Source organism: Galeopterus variegatus, unplaced genomic scaffold (assembly GCF_000696425.1).
Source record: "Galeopterus variegatus unplaced genomic scaffold, G_variegatus-3.0.2 Scaffold262, whole genome shotgun sequence".
Lineage (NCBI taxonomy): Eukaryota > Metazoa > Chordata > Mammalia > Dermoptera > Cynocephalidae > Galeopterus > Galeopterus variegatus.
In genome coordinates, this window is record NW_007726373.1 from 600,618 (window position 1) to 619,845 (window position 19,228).

Here is a 19,228-nt window from a genome sequence, read left to right on the forward strand (position 1 = left end):
CGAACTTTCTTTTTTTTTTTTTTTCCTTTTTGTCTTTTTTCGTGACTGGCAACGGGATCGCAACCCTCGGTGTTGCTCCCACACCTTGCTCAGCCAGTGAGCGGCCGGTCTGTATGTGGGATCCGAACCCTCAGCGGGAGCGCTGCCGCGCTCCCAAGTGGCGCACTGTAGCAGTGCGCCACCGGGCCGGCCCATGAACTTTCAATAGAACAGAACTGAGACCACCAGAGGTGGGAAAGGGGGTAGGGGGGTTAGTGAGAAACTGGTAAAGGGCCACAAAAAACAATTACAATGTGTAATGATGAATATAGTAATTATTCTGATATTTACATATTGCACACAAGTATGAATATTCAGTGCTGTACCCCACAGATATGTATAATCAATTACGTTTCAATAAAAAATAGAATGTGTGTATGTTATGCGTAACACCATATGTGTTACCACACATATACATATATGTGTATATGTGCATAACACTATAGTTGATGTGAGAGACTGTAGAACTTCAAAGTGAATAAGCAGGCATGAAATATCAATTCAAAAAGGCTGTAAATTATCATCTTAAACAACGATCCAACAACCATTTGGGGAGAAGCAACTATTTCGGGCAGCCTTAGAGTTTATACCAAAGTCACATAGCTAGTAAGAAGCGCAGCCAGGATTCTAAGACAGACTGCTTGACTCACACAGGCACTCAAGTGCTCTTAACCAGTATGCTAACGTGACTCTCCATGACCATCTCTAAGCTTTGCCTGAACAGTATGCTTAGGAGATTTAATTAAACATTAGCCATCACGACATTACCATTAAAAGCAATGCTATTTTTCTCATCAACTGTAGTTACATTTTTGTGGTAAATTTTTTCCTTTGGTATAGGGCCCATGTTGTATGGTTTAACCTTAATACAAAGGTTTGTAAAAAGAGCTGAACTAGCACGCTCCTCTTCAGTGTAATAGTTCTAAAGAATAACAAAACACATAGCAACTTCCCACTCAGATATGTGCTAGGAACAGTACTGCCATGAGAGGAAGCAAGAGAAAAAAATTATATGTACGAAAGCATACATATTAGATAACCTAATACAGCTTATGGGAGTAGAAAACCCCAGCAAATTCAGAGTACATAATTTCAAGTGGAACTTTAACTAGAGAAAAATAGGCAACAAGGAGAGAAAAAGAAGTATCTTTGTAGATTAAAGAGAGATATATTACCTCTATTTCCAGTCATTCTCTATAGAAGGGTTCAGAAAACTATGGCCCATGGGACAAATCCAATTCACTGCCTATTTTTGTAAACAGCATTTTATTGGAACATGGCTCTGGCTGATTTCATTCTACCATGATAGTGTTGAGTAGCTGTGACAGAGACCATACACAACATCTAAAATATTTTCCAACTGCCCCCTTACAAAAAAAAGTTTGTGAACCCCTATTTTATTTCTTTTACAGCACTTAACACTATCTAAACTTATTTATTTTTTGTTTACTCATTTATTGTCTGACTCCCCCACTGGAATGCATACTTCATGAAGAAAAAGACACTGTTCTCGACTATATTCCTTGCACCTAGAATGGTGCATGGCACATGGAATGCACTCAATAAAAGTGTTGAATGAATGGCATTTATTGAGAGAAGAAAAAGAAAACAAACATTTTCCATCTTCCCATTCTCTCTTAGATGCACTCTAACTATTCACCGTACTACTCCACCAAAATTGGTCTTTTCAATTAACCAATGGATTTATCATGTTGATAAGCCAATGATTAATTCTCAGTACTCACCTTACTTTAACCATCAATAGCATCTGACCCAGTTGGTCTATACCTTTCTCCCTGAAACACTTCATGTGCCTTTCAGAACACGACACTCTTAGTTTTCTGGTACTTGTTCTTCCTTCGTCTCCTTTGCTGGTGTGATCTTATTTCCTCAACCTCTTACCCTCTTAATGTTGGCCTGTTCCAAGGGTCAGTCACTGAGATTTTCTGTCAGTCCACACTCACTTCCTTGGTGAGCTCATCTAGTTTCATGACTACTCTCAGGCATTTCACACTTAACTAGTCCAAAACCAAATTCATCTCTTCCCTCAAACCTGCTCCTTCACAGCCTTTGCCATCTTAGTAAGCAGAAACACCTTCCCTCCAATTGCTCAAGCCAAAAACTCCTGGAGTCAACCAACCCTCACTCTGTTACACCTCACATCCAACCCACCATCAAACCCTGGTGGTTCTATCTTACAAATATATTCCAGGTTAATGATCATTTCTCACCACCTCCACTGCTACTACCTTGGTCCAAGCCACCATCGTTTCTTGCCCTACAAGTGTCCCTTGCTCCTTTACACTCTACTCTCAACAGAGCAGCCAGGGTGATCATGTTTAAAACCTAACAGGGGATGGCCAGTTAGCTCAGGTGGCTAGAGCATGGTGTTATAACACCAAGATCAAGGTTTGGATCTCTGTACTGGCCGGCTGCCAAAAAGAAAAAAAAATAAAATCAGCAGGTTCAACAGCTAGCTCTCTTTCCCACTCAGAATTAAAAGTCTCACACAGTTTGGTACTCTGAAACCTACTTGCCTCCACTGTAGACACACAGACCTCCATGCCCATCCTTAAGCATGTCAAGCAAGCTTCCATCTCAGTGCCTTTATACTGGCTGAAAGGCTCTTCCGGTTGAACTGAATGAACTAGGCCTCCTGAATCAGGCACTTTTATGAAATACTGTGTCACCTATTCTCAAAACAACTCTGTGAGGCAGGGATCATTTCCTCCACTTTACAGATTAGGAAAGTGAGGTTTACAGGCCACCTAGCTAATAAATGATGGAGTTGGGATTCAACCCAGATTAGTCTACACAGAACATGAGCGCTCAGTGAAGGTTTTATATTTTTTTATTTTTTTTTGGGGGGGGGGGCAAAAGGAGAGAATTCAGTGATGTTCCTCTGAAGTTACAGTGATCTTAACAGCTAAAGGTGCGTGTTGACAGCTAGTGAAGGATATGAGAAAGGGCAGTCAGAGAGATAAAAGAACCAGAAGAGGAAAGTTATCAAAGCCAAGAGTGGAAGGTTTCAAGAAAAGGGAGGGGTGTCAAATGAAACCCAGACATCCAGAAGCCCAAGAATCAAGAGCATACCTCATAGTAAACCATACGTGCGGTAGACAGCAACTCTGATGTTGATTTAAAAAAAAAAAAAAAAAAAAAGACCTATTTTCTCCTTCCAATGCTGGCCAGAGATATCCTACTAGGTACTGCCACTTGCCTGTGGCAAGTGTGCAAAGATAAGCTGTAATTAAGCATATGATCAGGCAAAGAAGCTGCACACCTCCGTTCCAGTTTGTGCGTGCTGTGGGGGCGGGGTAGGGGTATAACCGACCTTAAACTTCAGCAGGCAAAGCAAACAGCCATCACCTTCCCGACTCCCTGCGGGCACGCGTGACCATCGCTGTCTATAGCCCATCGTCTCCAGAAGACCAGAGCGGTGGCCAGGGGCGGGGGCTTAGTGTGGGCCCTCACCCCAAATTCTTACAGTAACTTTCCGCCTAAGGCCCACAGTAATGACAGGAGAGCCCCAACCCACACGATCTCCTTCTCATGCCCATCCCCCAGCCACATCGAGGGACTGGCCCGAGAAGCCCCACACCCCGCTGTGGCCCGGGCGCGAAGACCCCCCTCACCACAGCTCCAGCCACGGCGTGGACCAGACTTTCGTAGGACAACACAGAGGCCATTGCTGCAGCTCCCCGCAGACACCGCCGCACTTTCCCCAGAGATGCCTCCGACCGCGGACCTAGGAAAGGAGCGCCGGAGCCCAAGCCCCACCCCCTCAAGCCCGCCCACCTCCTCCGGAACAACCACTTCCGGGTCGCAGGGCGCCCTCTGTCGCCCGTGAGAGCCGCTGCCGAGGCGGGGAGGGAGCTCGGGAACACCCTTGAGCACTGATTGGCCCCGGGCGCGCATAGGGCGGGGAAGCGTGGCGCGGGGCTCGCAGGAGCCTGGCCCCAGGGTGCCGAGCGGTCGCACAGCTAACGTGGGTGCCACGGCTCTCAGTCTGAGGGGAGTTCTCTCGCAGCCCCAATCTCGTGTTTCTCTGGGACCTAAAGTCATCTTTTCTATTTCGAAAGTGACATTTTAGCCGAGAGGCAACAAATGTTGATTGGGCGAGGTTTTCCATTCTGGAAAACCGTGGGATGCGGTGGGAAGAGAACTTGAGCGTCAGACCAAAAGGATCTGGTGCAAGGGGGAGCCTCATATTAGTTGGCAACTGTGGTCATTTAACCTATTTGGTTTCTTCCTTTGTGAAATCACATTGCTAATACCGACAACCGCACTTGCTGTGAGGAGTACAAAAGCTAATTCACATACTTTGTAAAATGTTGAAGAAAAACTTTTCCACATTGCAAAATGAATTTACCAGACTACAGAAAACGAAAGAAACCAGTCAACCTTTAACGTGAGTCATATTTCAAGACACGCTGTTTCAGGATGTTCCTCCAGGACTCCACTTCTTCACTGGGACACCACTGTCACCCACCTCTACACCAGCAGCTCAGTACCAGCATATTTACTGTTTTCATAACCTCGGTGATAATTCTTGAGTGCTTACGACATGCCTGGCTCGGTACTTTATGCCGATAACCTTATTTAACCCCCAGTAGAGGGCCCTCACAACGCCTAAGGTAGTCATGCTTTCACAAAATTTGCATATTTAACCACCCTTAGTTAATAACTCTTCCTACTTAAACTCCCCTTCATTTCGGGTGGTAATGCCTCGACTAACTACAAGCTAAAGTAAAAGTTGAGCTGGGAACACAGAAGTTGGCTTTCGTGATATGTTTTTATACGATTACTGCTGGATGTCCTGTTGCGGAAATGGCTTCCAGAAATACTTCCATCATTCCATGTGGTCATGACAAGAAGTTACAAGACCAAAATTCAAATAAAGTCACAATTCTGGTGCTGGGATGTAGACAGAAACTGGTTGGTTGTAAAATTTAAGTAGAGGACTCAGTTCTCGTTGATTCCTAATCAAACTGGAAACTCTTTGTGAAGAATGTACCAGATTATACAGCATAAAGAATTACAAACACACCTTACACTTTTGGGGTTTTTTTTTTTGGCAACTCAGCCATCAAAAAGCATTTTGGGGCTTGTCAGTTAGCTCAGTTGGTTAGAGCATGATGCTGCTAACACCAAGGTCCAGGGTTTGATCCCTGTACCAGGCAGCTGCCCCCGAAAAAGCATTTTGTTCAACTATTTAAAGATTGAATTATCTTCCTATTCTACTGAAAACACTAAAAAATTGACACGGTGCAATGAAAAATACAGAAATTACAAAGCTACATCAGTTATTAAATGGAACAATCTCTGACGCTTATTTCTGACTTTTAAAACTGTAATTTTCTACTTCCCTTCTGATCCCAAATATTCACTTTTATGTCTAATTTAGTACTCATATAATTATTCTTTTCCTTAAAGAGGGTTCTCTTAACTATGTATGCATTAAATTCCTTGACACTATATAAAAATTTGGGGGCCATTCTGTATACACCCATGCCATCAGTACAGAGTTCGAGAAACCTAGGTAATGCCATTTCATGTATGTTGCTTCTACACTGACCTATCATCAAGTTACTTACACTGCAACCAGAAAATATCCTAGTCATCTGGGTGAGTGAACTACATGCACATTTATATTAATCCTACTTACCTTCTTCCTTCTCTGGCTCTGCCTAATACTTAACCATAAGTTTAAAATTAGAATTTCACGGAATGTCAAAATTTTAATAGTTTAATGGTAAACTTTAAACAAAATCCTAAATTTACGCTTCCACCAGCACTATATAAAAGGTCTCACTGAATAATTGCTGGAATTTTAAACTTTTGCCAACTTGTCAGGCCACTCACGTTAAATTTGCTTTTTAAAGCTCAATAGCTATTGTTAATTATTGCCTATTTACTTTGGAGTATTTTCCTCCCCAAACTGTGTGAGCTCTATTAAGTACACTACATTTGTTGTAAATATTGGCACATATTTTAACTTTTTAGAAATACTGTACCATAGGTTTTTTTTTTTTTTTCCTTTTTGTCTTTTTTCGTGACCGGCAACGGATCGCAACCCTCAGTGTTGCGCTCGTACTGGACCGGGACCAGCTACGGGATCACAACCCTCAGTGTTGCACCCGCACCTCGCTCAGCCAGTGAGCGACTGGTCTGTATGTGGGATCCGAACCCTCGGCGGGAGCGCCGCCACACTCCCAAGCGGCGCACTGTAGCAGTGCACCACCGGGCCGGCCCTACCATAGGTTTTTTACTTTTTCCCCATCCTTATTTTGAGCCTGTCATGAGTGAACTAAGCACTTTGATTATGCTACGTCCCTATTTGGAGAATCCCAATTGAATGTACACATTGGCACAGGCAATGACGTGTGATATTCCTTAACCAATCCCATTCAAATGTACATTTTAGTTGTTTTCAATTTCTTTAAGTAACACTTCTGCAAGAATCATTGACCATCATTGTCACAACAGTGCCTAGCACAGAATTAAGTACTACTTACCTGATATACACATATGTGCTACTCAGTTGCATTAATTTTAGATAACAGCAAATCTCTAACATGGAAATTGTTTCTCCTTTATCCCACTAAGCCAGTATTTACCAGTGTGGAAAACTGCTGGTTGTCACCCCAAGCTTTTTCTGTTTCTTCTGTAATTCTTGTTAGGCACATTACCGCCAGCTATGGAATATATATTTTCCATCTGTGCTTGCAGCTAAACACAGCCTCAACACACAAAAAACTGACCAATGGGATACAATCAGAATAAAATGTTAATTCCAAATGCTAGCTTCAGTATCTCAGCATGTTTCCCTGACATCCTTCCTTATCTCCTTAGATTGGAAGATGAGCACCAGAGCAAGCACCTTTGAACCCGGAAATGAAAGCTACCTTCTGAGTATGGCAGAAATGCTTACCTCTGGACAGCTCCATCAAAGAAAGGTAAAACCCCTGTTTTACTTAGGTTAGTTTTAGAGGTCCTTGTTAACAGCACTTAATAATCTGTAGCCTACTATGCCTAATAAATAACTTAAGATGAGCACTAAAGACATAAAAGAAATAGAGCACATCTGAAAGGGGGAATGGGGGAAGAACTGATATCCAGTTTGAAACCATAACTTATTTTTAAAGTAGCTAGAAATATCCAATAACTATATATTTTTGAGGAAAAAAATATTTTCCTTCTTATAACATCATTAGCTTAAGAAAAGAACATTTCTGGTTCAGAAGTGATCGAGTTTCTATGAAAATGAAGAATGTATTTTGTATTTGTAGAACTTTAAAAGCACAGGACACGTTTTCGTAAGAGTAATTTTACTTTCACCAATTTATGGTAATATTTGAAAATGTTAGAATATAGGTAGGTAATGTATAGTTAAGTAAATCAAATAAGAAATCCAGAAAAAACTGTTCTTCTTGAGTCAAGCACAGCACACTTTGGAAATTTTGAGAAAGGAGAACACACATTAACAAAAAACAGTGGCAAGCTCAAGTGCACGTTTATATGGTGAGTGTTTTTAAAGGATTTTAGAAGCATGCCCCAATAGCATACAGCTTTTTCTCATTTAGGTAATAGATATATTTCTGTCTCTGCTTGTGTACAACAAAGGGTTAGAACCTGAATAAACTTATGACTTCAGAAATGTGCTATTTCAGAAATATACTCCATGGAATTTATTTCACTGCTCCTACAACTGATTCTTCAAATAAGCAAAGTAGAGAAAGGGTCTCATCCCTTGAATTGCTTTCAAGCACTAGCACTTTAAAGACAGGAAGAAACCTAGCAATTTTAGGTACAATGCCTATGCTTATTCTTATTTAAAATAAGAATTAAATGCACAACAGAACATTTATCATTTTCTTTATCTTTGGATGGGAGGAAGGGAGAGAAAACTGAGATGGGGGTATAGGTGTAGTATTTAAGGAAGAGCTAAATAGGAGGATAATGTATCTTTCATAGTGCCAACAACTCCACAACAAATGACCATGGATCTCATCTATTTTATAATCCATGCTGGATCAAGAAGTTAGGTTCTTCTCTATGTATATCAATTAATTCAAACCGTATTCTCTCCAAACTACAGAGTTGAATATTACAAGATTAACTAAAATAGGTATTTCCTAAGTAGAAAACCAAACACCAAAGGGAATCCGCCCTTCCAATGCCTTTTGATATAACAAGATTTTGCCAAGGTGGAAGTCTAATACTTAAATAAGCCATCTCACGGCCAAGTAAGAAACTATAGCTGTTTATGGGTATTACCCGACAGTCACCATATATATTACATATTAAATTAAGCCCAGTATTAAATATGCTTGCACAATTATGCTGGGGATGACAGCAGTGATGATGCTAGTGAAAAGAGTATTTTTAGCCCAAGAAGATTTAAGGGGGAAAATGGTACAAGCAGAAGGCAGACACAGAGTTGGGCACTTTTCTTTTTTTATCAGGAAAGGTAATTTTAAACATAGGAAAAAAAAAAGTACTCTCTTATTTCCCCTCTGTGGAAATAATATGAAACATTTATTTAATATACTGGACAAGAACAGACCTAAGTAATCCAACTCTACTGCAGCATTACAAAAAATCATCCCTTCACCACAGTGTAAGATTTAAATGCAACCTGCACAAGGGTGCATGTTATATAAAACACAGTAAGATTGCTGCTATCCTGCCAAGTACTTCCAGTCCCTACCCAGGTTCTACTGAAATACTGGTGGTCCCTATAATTTTATCGAAATAAATCATATTTTTAAAAAATAAAGCATTTAAAAAGACAAATCAAAATGCTTCAGTAACCATATATCCAACTCAAACTTTACCTATTTAAATGATTTATATTTGCCTCCCACTAATAAAACTTTATTTCACTCAAACTAGAGTAATAAATCTTCCATACTTAAGTACCTTCCTTGCCCAATAATTCAAAGGAAAAAACCCAAAGAGATTAGTGAAGAAAAATGTAGAAATTAACACAACACCCCTTTGTTTTAAATATTTTTAGGTTTAAAAAGTGTTTAAAGTTTGTAATTCCTAGAAGGAAAACATTATCTGAATGAATACCCTAATGGCAAACCACTGTAAAATGCTTGAAGCTGCATTTGCGGCAGAGGGGTAGGGATTATCTTCAAAGCACCCCAGCTCTCTTGATGAGAAGGTCAGAGGTACACTGGTTTGGATTATTGCGACATCCATTAGGTGATCTAGGTTGCTTTTCCTTCATCAAGGGCTTTATTTGTCAGAAGGGCATTATGCTTGACCTCCAAATTTGGCTGACAATTTACTGATGAGATTCATAACCTTTGGGTTGCTCTGATATTTTGACATATTTGCTGGGTTCTGGGCCACATCCTGGAAGGCCACCATAACTTCTGGATCCTGCAAAGAAAGGGTTTGGTTTTTTTTAGTATTTAAAAAGTGTCCTATATTGGGTCAAAAAGTTTATTATCCTAAATTCTGTCTTTTTATTTAGACCTGTAATTTTGTCATGGCCAAGTTGACTGAGATTGAGACAAGTCCCTGAAGTATAAAGATTATTCATGTGCACCTCAAAGTCAAGCTCAGTTATGTAACTTGAACTAGACAATGAAAAAAAGCACATACAATTTTGAAACAAAGAAAAGTACAACTGGATATAATTGCCAACTATTACTGGGTATTTCCTATAAACCAATTTTTAAAAGCTTAAGTTACACGCTCTGAAAAAAGGAATGTTACACCTGCATAGTTATTTGGTAACTGAGATATACAGAAAATGACTGAGAGTAATCCTTGTCTCCACACAAAATTATGAAAGAAATGCCTTAACGATATAAAGTCCAAATTTGTACTTCCAAATCTTACCTGCATGGCTGCAAGAACCTCTGGATCACTAAGAATTTCATTGAGCCCAGGCATTCCTGCCATTCCAGGCATGCCCCCACCCATTCCAGGCATTCCTCCAGGAAAATTACCAGGCATTCCCCCAGGAAAGCCACCTGCAGGAATAAATGAAAGAACTGTATAGACACCAACTATAATCCCGAATAGTCCAATTAAAAATAACAGACACACAAGTGCATGTACAAAGAACAAGGGTGCCACTAAGCACGAAGTAGTCTAAACAGGATAAAACTAAACACAAGTCGTAGCTTCTAATTTTTTCTTATTGTTTTAATTTAAAATTAATTCATACGAGTTAGTTTTTGTTTGACTATATTCATCTAGAGCAGCTATTCTCCTTCAAGAACTACCTAAAATGTTAGTTACAAAAATCTGTGGATTTTTTATTTCCACCCCAAACAGAATAAAAATCTCTGAAAGTGAAACTGGAAATCTGTCTTTTTACAAGTACTCCTGGTGATTATTCTTTACAGAAAACAATGTTCTGAGCAAAAAAATTTCACTCTCCCAGTATATTATTAGACTATAAACCCAGATTGTTTTCACCACCATAAGCCTATGTCCATTGGAAATATTCTGAAATCACAATTATGCTATACTGGGGTATTACAAAGGGAAAGACGGGTTATATTTTTGTGTTCTACAGATCAAGGGTCACTACAAATAAAGACATAATAAAGAAGAAAACTCAAACATGGCCATAAATAACTAACAATCACAGATAAAGAAATCTAAAGGAACCTGAAAACTTCTAGCTTCTCTTATTGACCCTACTGACCCCAAGGCTTTAAAAAACTAGTTGCTACTCATAAAAAAATTACTGGCCCAAGACTTGTCAAATCTAGGAAATAAAAATGCACATAATAGAAAATTATCTCTGGTACTAGTCCACATTAGTGGTTGTTTTCTAAAACAAAGGTACCTGACAATAATATTATTCATACTTTAAACAAGAAGTGAGCTTTGACCTAAATTTATTTTCTTGGGAGAGCACGGTGCTGGTAACACCAAGCTCAAGGGTTCAGATCCCCATATCGGCAGGTCGCCAAAACAAAAATAAATGTATTTTCTTGCTTTTTCTTCAAACAGGTTATCCCCAATATTTGTTCTTTTTATTTTTTTAAAGTTGCTGAGCACATTTCAGAATAAAAGCTACATTTCCTAGTCTCAGACCATGTAACTAAGTACTAGCCAGTGCATATAAGCATAACTGGTTTCTATAAATCTTCCTTAGGAAAAAGCTAGTTATCATCAAAAAGCTACAGGCAGTTTTTTTTTTTTTTTTTAATGTTCTGGCCAGTACAGGGATCTGTAACCCTTGAAGTTGGTGTTATAATGCCACACTCTAACCAACTGAGCTAACCAGCCAGTCCTCTTCTGGTCTTTATATAAATTCCACACTGCCTCATTCAGAAAGTATAATTATTCTCTGAGTTCCTTTTTCACCTCTATCTGAATGTTAGTCTTCTGTTATCATTCAAAGTGAACGGCCTCACTAGCAATTTCTCATCACTTAACATCTGCAAGAAAGAGAACAATGTACGCTATTTTTACACTGGACTCAAAAACATTTTTTTATGCTTAATAATTCCATACAGTGCTTTTAACTAGTATCATCATGAGTATAACAAAATTCCATTATGGCAATTTAGAAACTTGCATCATCATTTATTCTTACTTACAGTCTTTTAATGAGATACAGTGCTCAGGACCCAATACATGTTAGCTATTTTTAAAAACTATACTACTCAGACTGGCCAGTTAGCTAACTTGGGAGAGTGTAGTGCTGATAAAAACTATACTACTCAAACTGTGAGAAAAAAACATACTGTATTTCTACTAACATAAAAAAAATTTTTTTTTTCCCTTTTTGTCTTTTTTTGTGTCCGGCAACGGACCGCAACCCTCAGTGTCGCGCCCGTACCAGACCGGGACCGGCAACGGGATCACAACCCTCGGTGTTGCTCCCGCACCTCGCTCAGCCAGCGAGCGGGAACCGGTCTGTATGTGGGATCCGAACCCTCAGCGGGAGCGCCACCGCGCTTCCCAAGCGGCACACTGTAGCAGTGCGCCACCAGGCCGGCCCTAACATAAAATTTTTAATGAGAATAAAACTTCCTAGAGGTTAACATTCTAAAGACTCTTCAAGGTTCCAGGGATTAATGGTAATAAATATATTTAGCATATAAATATCAATATTTCTCCCTTTCCGCCCCCAAATCAGAATATACATTAATTATGATTTATAATACTAATAGTTTTAATTTTTCTTTAAATATACCTGGAAAAGAGCCATACTGAGCTCCTGATTGTCGTCTGGTTTCTTCCTCCTTTAATACAAAAGGTAAATAAATTACATAGTAGGTGAAAAAGAGTCAGCTGTCCATTCCTATCCATGAAAAAACTGTAAAATAAGCTAGTAGAGGACATACAAGAATGACAAGTTTCAAATAGCAATATTGGACTAAAGGATATACCCCATCCCCACCTCAAAAATTTTTTTGCTAACTGGATTCTCAACAAGTATTATTCTTGGTAATGATTTCAAGTAGAATGTTTTACTTTTACTTTGTAAAACAACAAACAAACCAGGAAAAGAAATTTACAGTCCTACTATGCCCATGCCTTTGAAAACTATAAATTCTGCTTCTAAAACCTCCAAAATGAAAGGGCCTGGCTATATCACCAAGACTGCCATGACTTTTGTTTCCCAGATTCATCTTTTCCATACTCTCCCTACATAACACAACAATACAAATGGAGATTTACCGATTTGTTTTTGCTGTTTAAAAAAAAAAAAAAAATGAGGGCCGGCCCGGTGGCGCACTGGGTAGTGCGCCGCNGACATATTTGCTGGGTTCTGGGCCACATCCTGGAAGGCCACCATAACTTCTGGATCCTGCAAAGAAAGGGTTTGGTTTTTTTTAGTATTTAAAAAGTGTCCTATATTGGGTCAAAAAGTTTATTATCCTAAATTCTGTCTTTTTATTTAGACCTGTAATTTTGTCATGGCCAAGTTGACTGAGATTGAGACAAGTCCCTGAAGTATAAAGATTATTCATGTGCACCTCAAAGTCAAGCTCAGTTATGTAACTTGAACTAGACAATGAAAAAAAGCACATACAATTTTGAAACAAAGAAAAGTACAACTGGATATAATTGCCAACTATTACTGGGTATTTCCTATAAACCAATTTTTAAAAGCTTAAGTTACACGCTCTGAAAAAAGGAATGTTACACCTGCATAGTTATTTGGTAACTGAGATATACAGAAAATGACTGAGAGTAATCCTTGTCTCCACACAAAATTATGAAAGAAATGCCTTAACGATATAAAGTCCAAATTTGTACTTCCAAATCTTACCTGCATGGCTGCAAGAACCTCTGGATCACTAAGAATTTCATTGAGCCCAGGCATTCCTGCCATTCCAGGCATGCCCCCACCCATTCCAGGCATTCCTCCAGGAAAATTACCAGGCATTCCCCCAGGAAAGCCACCTGCAGGAATAAATGAAAGAACTGTATAGACACCAACTATAATCCCGAATAGTCCAATTAAAAATAACAGACACACAAGTGCATGTACAAAGAACAAGGGTGCCACTAAGCACGAAGTAGTCTAAACAGGATAAAACTAAACACAAGTCGTAGCTTCTAATTTTTTCTTATTGTTTTAATTTAAAATTAATTCATACGAGTTAGTTTTTGTTTGACTATATTCATCTAGAGCAGCTATTCTCCTTCAAGAACTACCTAAAATGTTAGTTACAAAAATCTGTGGATTTTTTATTTCCACCCCAAACAGAATAAAAATCTCTGAAAGTGAAACTGGAAATCTGTCTTTTTACAAGTACTCCTGGTGATTATTCTTTACAGAAAACAATGTTCTGAGCAAAAAAATTTCACTCTCCCAGTATATTATTAGACTATAAACCCAGATTGTTTTCACCACCATAAGCCTATGTCCATTGGAAATATTCTGAAATCACAATTATGCTATACTAGGGTATTACAAAGGGAAAGACGGGTTATATTTTTGTGTTCTACAGATCAAGGGTCACTACAAATAAAGACATAATAAAGAAGAAAACTCAAACATGGCCATAAATAACTAACAATCACAGATAAAGAAATCTAAAGGAACCTGAAAACTTCTAGCTTCTCTTATTGACCCTACTGACCCCAAGGCTTTAAAAAACTAGTTGCTACTCATAAAAAAATTACTGGCCCAAGACTTGTCAAATCTAGGAAATAAAAATGCACATAATAGAAAATTATCTCTGGTACTAGTCCACATTAGTGGTTGTTTTCTAAAACAAAGGTACCTGACAATAATATTATTCATACTTTAAACAAGAAGTGAGCTTTGACCTAAATTTATTTTCTTGGGAGAGCACGGTGCTGGTAACACCAAGCTCAAGGGTTCAGATCCCCATATCGGCAGGTCGCCAAAACAAAAATAAATGTATTTTCTTGCTTTTTCTTCAAACAGGTTATCCCCAATATTTGTCTTCAAGGTTCCAGGGATTAATGGTAATAAATATATTTAGCATATAAATATCAATATTTCTCCCTTTCCGCCCCCAAATCAGAATATACATTAATTATGATTTATAATACTAATAGTTTTAATTTTTCTTTAAATATACCTGGAAAAGAGCCATACTGAGCTCCTGATTGTCGTCTGGTTTCTTCCTCCTTTAATACAAAAGGTAAATAAATTACATAGTAGGTGAAAAAGAGTCAGCTGTCCATTCCTATCCATGAAAAAACTGTAAAATAAGCTAGTAGAGGACATACAAGAATGACAAGTTTCAAATAGCAATATTGGACTAAAGGATATACCCCATCCCCACCTCAAAAATTTTTTTGCTAACTGGATTCTCAACAAGTATTATTCTTGGTAATGATTTCAAGTAGAATGTTTTACTTTTACTTTGTAAAACAACAAACAAACCAGGAAAAGAAATTTACAGTCCTACTATGCCCATGCCTTTGAAAACTATAAATTCTGCTTCTAAAACCTCCAAAATGAAAGGGCCTGGCTATATCACCAAGACTGCCATGACTTTTGTTTCCCAGATTCATCTTTTCCATACTCTCCCTACATAACACAACAATACAAATGGAGATTTACCGATTTGTTTTTGCTGTTTAAAAAAAAAAAAAAATGAGGGCCGGCCCGGTGGCGCAATGGGTAGTGCGCCGCTTGGGAAGCGCGGCGGCGCTCCTGCCTGAGGGTTCGGATCCCATATAGGGATGGCCGGTTTGCTCACTGGGTGAGCGTGGTGCTGACAACACCAAGTCAAGGGTTAAGATCCCCTTACCGGTCATAAAAAAAAAAAAAAAAAAAAAAAAAAAAAAAAATGAAAGGGGGCCGGCCTGTGGCTCACTCGGGAGAGTGCGGTGCTGATAACACCAAGGCCACGGGTTCGGATCCCATATAGGGATGGCCGGTTTGCTCACTGGGTGAGCGTGGTGCTGACAACACCAAGTCAAGGGTTAAGATCCCCTTACCGGTCATCTTTTAAAAAAAATAAATAAAAAAATAAATAAATAAAAAAAAAAATGAAAGGAAAGATACACAAATTTCTCTCATACCCAGTTATAAAGTCATCAAGAAGATATATAAATGTAGAAATTACTTTTAAATATTACAAACCATATCCCTAAAAATCAGGTATATACTTAATATTAAATGGCAAAGAATTAGGATGTAATTTATGTAATTATAATACATCTTTCTGTCCTTTCATTCAACAATGTTGGAAATAAGTAGGGGAAAACTGATAGAACCAATGCAGAAAACCAATACAGAAACTTAACAAGCAGAAACCTTAAGAATGGCAACAACAATACTGTGGAGAAATTATAATTTTTCTTTTTCTCTAAATTTTCTTTTTTTTTTTTGTCTAAATTTTCTATAGTATGACTTTGTAACTAAAAATAAAAAACAGCTAAAATCAATTTTAAATGGCTATAAAGCTACTGTTGGAGCAGGAGGAATTATAAAACTTAACAAATCAGAACAAGCATCCTTAAGAAAACAAGTAACAATATTGCTAGGTTTTGATTACTTGACCAGGAAAAACTCCTAATTAAAAAAAAACACAAACAAGAATATAAATTGATAAAATAAAAGCTCACTTAAAAATTCAGACTAAAACTATCCCCCTAAATCAGACACAATGAAAGGGAAGACGACCCCTTTTAAATAGTATCATTATCCTATAGGACTGTAGCCAGCATTAAATAAAGGAGGCAGCAATTAGAATGGTATCCTAAAAACGCTGTATCTACTATATTTTCCTTTCATGGCTTAGCAGCTATAGAAACTTTACCCTCTGGGCTCTCTCATGCTCTTCTCGAGCCTTCTTAACCCTTTCTATTCTTTCTTTGATCTCTCGCTCTTCACGTTTTCGCTCATACTTTCTCCGATGTTCTGCAATTTTCTGGGCCTAGAAGAAAAGGGCCATAGAAAAATAAGTCTGTTCCAAAAGTTGAGTAAGTTCAACACAAATAAACAGTTTTGTTAAGAGTTACTTTACTTTGTGAAGAGATATTCAATACTTCATTCGGAAAAATGACAGATTTACCTTATAGAAAAAGACCTTACACAAGCTCAGGTTTTTTGTTTTTCTTTTTTCTGGCAGCTGGCTAGGATGAGGATCTGAACACTTAACCTTGGTGTTATCAGCACTGGGCTCTAACCAATTGTGCTAACCTACCAGCCCAAACTCAGGCTTTAACAAGACCAACCTCTATCGCGTGAGACATTGTGAAGCAAAGGAAAGAGTCTGGGATTTGAAGTTAGAGAGTAACGCTACAATCTCGAACAATTAACTAAACTCAAGGATGACAAACAGGTTTCAAATTGTTTCACAGTGTCTACCTGCTGTATAGTGTAAAGGATTCTGAAGTTACCGCTGAGTTCAGTGGGAAGACTATCATTAATGATATGTACCATGGAAAGGCAGAAATTGGAAACACACACGCCAGGTATTTATTTGCCACAGCCTAATAAAGTGTCTTCATCCATAAAATAGAGGGGAGAAAAATGTTTAGTTTTATCTAACTGCTATAAGAATTAAGAGAGAAAATATACGTAAATATGTGTAACCAGGCACTAGTACATAATCAGTACCAAATGCTTTAGATTATTTGAGAAAACAAAATAAATGAGATTTGTATTCAATTGCTACTTTATAGCTTGTTCACTATAATCAGTACCAAATGCTTTAGATTTATTATTTGAGAAAACAAAATAAATGAGATTTGTATTCAATTGCTACTTTATAGCTTGTTCACAATAAAGAACCTTATGTTGTAGAATTTAGAGTATCTCACACAACAAGAAGGAAGCCCTGTTATGAGAAGAAAAAAGAAAATCAAATGAAGTCTCTGGTAGACAATAAATTTAACAAAATTTCCATCTTAAAAACCTTTGAGATTAAATTGTTGGTAGTATAACTCCCACAAAGCTAAAGGATGTAGCCTGTAAACACATTAAAATTATTTTAACTGACAATTTTAGATAGAAATCATCTTATATAGAATGTTCTAGCTTTTAGATTCAATATTATCATTTTTAAAAGGTTGAAACAATAAAGCATGAGAAATGAAAGCATGAAAACCAAATAAGATTTTCAGAGTCGAACACAAACTTCGATGATTACAGATTATAACTTCCAAACGTTAGTTTCTTTGCATTTGGTTTTCAGGTAAATTATGGCTGCCAGGGGCTAAGTACTAGAGCCACGGAGTATTACTATATTGACTTTTCCCTTTCACTACTTTAACATACCCTTGGTTGAACTTCTTTCAGCATTGCACTAGCATCTTCATCATAATCCAGTTTACAGGCAAGGGCAAGATCATGGGCTGCTTCTTCCCAATGGCCCAGAAGTCTGAAATAGATTTAGATTCATTTTTAGGAGGCTTTTATACATACTCACCTACGTGGTACTGTGGCTATCATCCTTATAAAAAAGGACTGTTATAAAAGAAGTTTAAGTTAAATATAAACTATAAACTTTCATCAACCGATTTAATCACTAAATTCCACTGTTTGGTCACCTCTATAAAAACTTAAAGTAAGGGCCAGCCCGTGGCTCACTTGGAAGAGTGTGGTGCTGATTAGCCCCGGAGCCGCGGGTTCGGATCCCTCTGGAGGGATGGCCAGTTGGCTCACTTGGGAGAGCGTGGTGTTGATAGCACCAAGTCAAGGGTTGGGATCCCCTTACCGGTCATCTTTTGGGGGAAAAAAAACCCAAAACTTAAAGGAGTTTAGATTTCCTCTATGGGAACTATAAAGCTGCTCTTCTCCTAAAAAACTTTTCAAAACTGGGGGGGGGAAAAAAAAAAACCCAAACAAGAAACACACAAAACAAACAAAACCTTTAAATTGGGGATGCCAGGAAATTTTTAAAAAGTATGTAGACCCATTACTTTCAACTTGTCAAAAAAGGATTAACATGATGTATATGGTTGGCCAGTAAGCTCAGCTGGTTAGAGAACAGCTTTGAGGTTCGGTTCCCCATACCAGCCAGCCAGCTGCCCCCCCCCAAAACCAAAACCACGATGTATATTTAGCATGCTACTTTCTACGTAAGATAAAGGGGGAAACAGTACATGTATGCATGCTTTATTTATGTTTTTTGGCAGCTGGCTAGTCCAGGGATCCGAACCCGTGACCTTGGTATTATAAGGCTGTGCTCTAACCAACTGAGCTAACCAACCGCCCCATATGCATGCTTTACTAAAAAAAGAGAAAGGATAAATAGAAAGGTTGGGTGGGGTAGTTAAGAATGGGATAGAGGGGATAGCAATGGACATGAGAGTATCTCTTAACTCAGTTTTGACTCTTCCAACATGTAAATGTTTTACATACTCAAAAAATAAATTAAATCAGAAAGGACGGAAATAAAGCCAACCCTAAACTTGAATACAAACAGAAATAAGAGGATAAGTGTATACCACATAGACAACATAAACTACACAGAAAAAATGAACTCAAGTAACTTGCCAAAAAAACCTTCAACCTTTACCTAGAGAGTATATTGTTTTTAAGGTGTTATAATTCTGAAACAACTTTATGTATATTGTAGGAGAAGTGTCAAAAACACAAAAAGGGAAAACATTTAATGTTAAATTTCAATTAAAAATATCAGTATAAACTCATAATTTCATGAGTTTTTCACTTAAAATCATAATTTTAAAAATGTTTTCTGGGGCCGGCCCGGTGGCGCACTGCTACAGTGCGCCGCTTGGGAAGTGTGGTGGCGCTCCC

At 38.2% G+C, this 19,228-nt stretch overlaps 2 protein-coding genes across 2 annotated transcripts in view; both read right to left on the reverse strand.

Moving 5' to 3' along the window:
* SLC25A17 (solute carrier family 25 (mitochondrial carrier; peroxisomal membrane protein, 34kDa), member 17) overlaps positions 1 to 3,805 on the reverse strand; it is a 56,938-nt gene extending 53,133 nt beyond the window's left edge. Inside the window, exon 1 of the mRNA XM_008566686.1 lies at positions 3,675 to 3,805. Within this exon, the coding sequence (XP_008564908.1) occupies positions 3,675 to 3,728 (54 nt within the window). The 5' untranslated portion in view covers positions 3,729 to 3,805. The remainder of the gene's footprint in view (positions 1 to 3,674) is intronic.
* Positions 3,806 to 7,353: 3,548 nt separating this feature from the next.
* Positions 7,354 to 19,228, reverse strand: part of ST13 (suppression of tumorigenicity 13 (colon carcinoma) (Hsp70 interacting protein)) — a 34,557-nt gene continuing 22,682 nt past the window's right edge. Inside the window, exons 8-12 of the mRNA XM_008566687.1 lie at positions 17,744 to 17,846; positions 16,281 to 16,397; positions 14,589 to 14,637; positions 13,304 to 13,437; positions 7,354 to 9,435 (exon numbers count right to left, since the gene is read on the reverse strand). Coding sequence (XP_008564909.1) covers positions 9,307 to 9,435; positions 13,304 to 13,437; positions 14,589 to 14,637; positions 16,281 to 16,397; positions 17,744 to 17,846 — 532 coding nt within the window. The 3' untranslated portion in view covers positions 7,354 to 9,306. The remainder of the gene's footprint in view (positions 9,436 to 13,303; positions 13,438 to 14,588; positions 14,638 to 16,280; positions 16,398 to 17,743; positions 17,847 to 19,228) is intronic.